The sequence below is a fragment of the Chinchilla lanigera genome, unplaced genomic scaffold, assembly GCF_000276665.1.
Source record: "Chinchilla lanigera isolate Chin_1 unplaced genomic scaffold, ChiLan1.0 scaffold00069, whole genome shotgun sequence".
Classification (NCBI taxonomy): Eukaryota; Metazoa; Chordata; class Mammalia; order Rodentia; family Chinchillidae; genus Chinchilla; species Chinchilla lanigera.
The window spans coordinates 11,921,104-11,922,910 of record NW_004955470.1 but is presented as its reverse complement, the minus strand read 5'-3'; the positions used below and the strand labels follow the sequence as shown (position 1 = coordinate 11,922,910).

The 1,807-nt window shown below is 41.4% G+C and overlaps 1 protein-coding gene across 1 annotated transcript in view; it reads right to left on the bottom strand.

Annotated features, from left to right (window-relative positions):
* Positions 1–947, bottom strand: part of LOC102005364 (sulfotransferase 1C3) — a gene marked incomplete at its 5' end in the record, with an annotated part of 16,724 nt that extends 15,777 nt beyond the window's left edge. The window contains 1 exon segment of the mRNA XM_013522838.1: positions 751–947. Coding sequence (XP_013378292.1) covers positions 751–919 — 169 coding nt within the window.
* Positions 948–1,807: the final 860 nt, after the last annotated feature.

Here is a 1,807-nt window from a genome sequence, read left to right as displayed (position 1 = left end):
CACTCACTGCCCTCTTCCCCATCCACAGCCTGTTCCACCTTGGCCACCACATGCTTCTTAATGCTGGCTCCTGTGTCCTCTGACATGTCCCCACTAGGTCTGAGCATTGACTTACTTTCCAGACAACAAGATGGCCTAGGCTCACCCGCTGCATCCTCACCCCAGGACTTGGATGCCCACTCACCAATGCCCTGGTTTTTCTTTGTGAGGAACTGTGTTTGATAACTGAGTTCTGGACCTTAGAGGTGCTGTACCTACCAGGAGATATTTGATTCTAGGAAGTTTGAAGTTAATTTAGTGAATTTGTAATGACCTTGGGGCTTCTCTGAAGGGAACTGAACTGAGACAAAACAGAAAGCCTTACTTGTTGTCTTTCAATAGCTTTGGGCAACTGGACAACCCACTTTTTACTCTTATGGAAGGCTTCCTCAAGTGAGGCCTTATGTTAAAAAAACCAATGATATATTTTGCAATTTATCCACCCAACATTTTTTGTAAATTATTGTGTCTGGAATGAGTGTTCCTTTCCAGGGCCCTTGGCAGTGTTTGGTCACCAGCAGAGAGTGCTGTTGGAAGTCAGTGTCCAAGGACCACCGATGCTGCATGTCCAGCAATGCTAGGACTGATCTGCATGTCAGGGTCTATTCCTCTCCAGTCCCCAATCCCCAACCATGATTTACTGGTCAATATATATTATGCAATGGTTTCATGTGCAAATGTGGAATTTTTTGTATGCTTTGATACAGTTACCTGACTTTGGGTAAGATACCAGAAAGGTGTCATCTGGCCTGGCTTGGAAATTACAGATTCTTTCCCACACTCCTTCAAATGCTTGAGGCATAAGGATTCCATCCACTTCCATCATGCTGAACTGTAACATCTTCCTGTCCAGTTGATGAGTGTTCTCAGTCTGCGCCATTGGGAGTCTGGGACTGACAATGTCAACCCTATTGAAAGAAAACATTATGTTTCATGGCTCCCAGCATTTCCATCTTCCTGCTACTGAGTAGAATAACATGAAACATAACATTCAGAACATATTAATAAGTTACTCTCAGTCCCTTATTTGTTTAATCCTCATAGGAACCACATAAGCAACATCATTTTTGTCCTTTAGATGGGACGAGGGAGCTGAGATTGGTAAAGGTTAAGTGATGTAGTAAACAGAAATCAACCAATGATTGTTAGAGACGAGATTCACACTCCAGGTCTGCACTGTAGTTCACATCAACTCTTGGGTTAGTGGAAAAGTGATAGTAATGCATCACACCGGCTTCATACTGCTGAAAATGTTATTCTATGTAATAGAAATGAGGTTATTCTATTGAAGTCATGCCAAAGCAATCATTTTGAGGGACTTTCTAGAGTCAGTTTACTTATTGATTTTATGCAAAAATATTCAAAAAGAGGTTCATATATAGTTTTTGCTCATGAATGGGATCGTATTCCAAATATGAACCACAGTTTAACACCAAGAAAAACTCATGTGTCAGTGTCTTCGAACTAGAAAAGTGGGATGATATTGGGGTTTGTTTGAGACATTTAATGCTGCTGTAGGAGTCATCAAAGCGTAAGGTGACTGTTTCAATTATAACCTTTAATATGTAAAAGACACATGGCTGTTAATCCCCCTAAATCCACCTTCCTTTGAATACACTTATCCCCTCCTTCTTATCACTCTTTAGGGCAGTTCTGGAAGTGTTCTTTCATCAGTGTCTTTACAAAGTATGATTAAAAATGCAAAGCTGTTGCCAAATGCCACCCAGTGGAAAAGCAGCTCATACAAACGTGGCTGTGTGTCCTCACC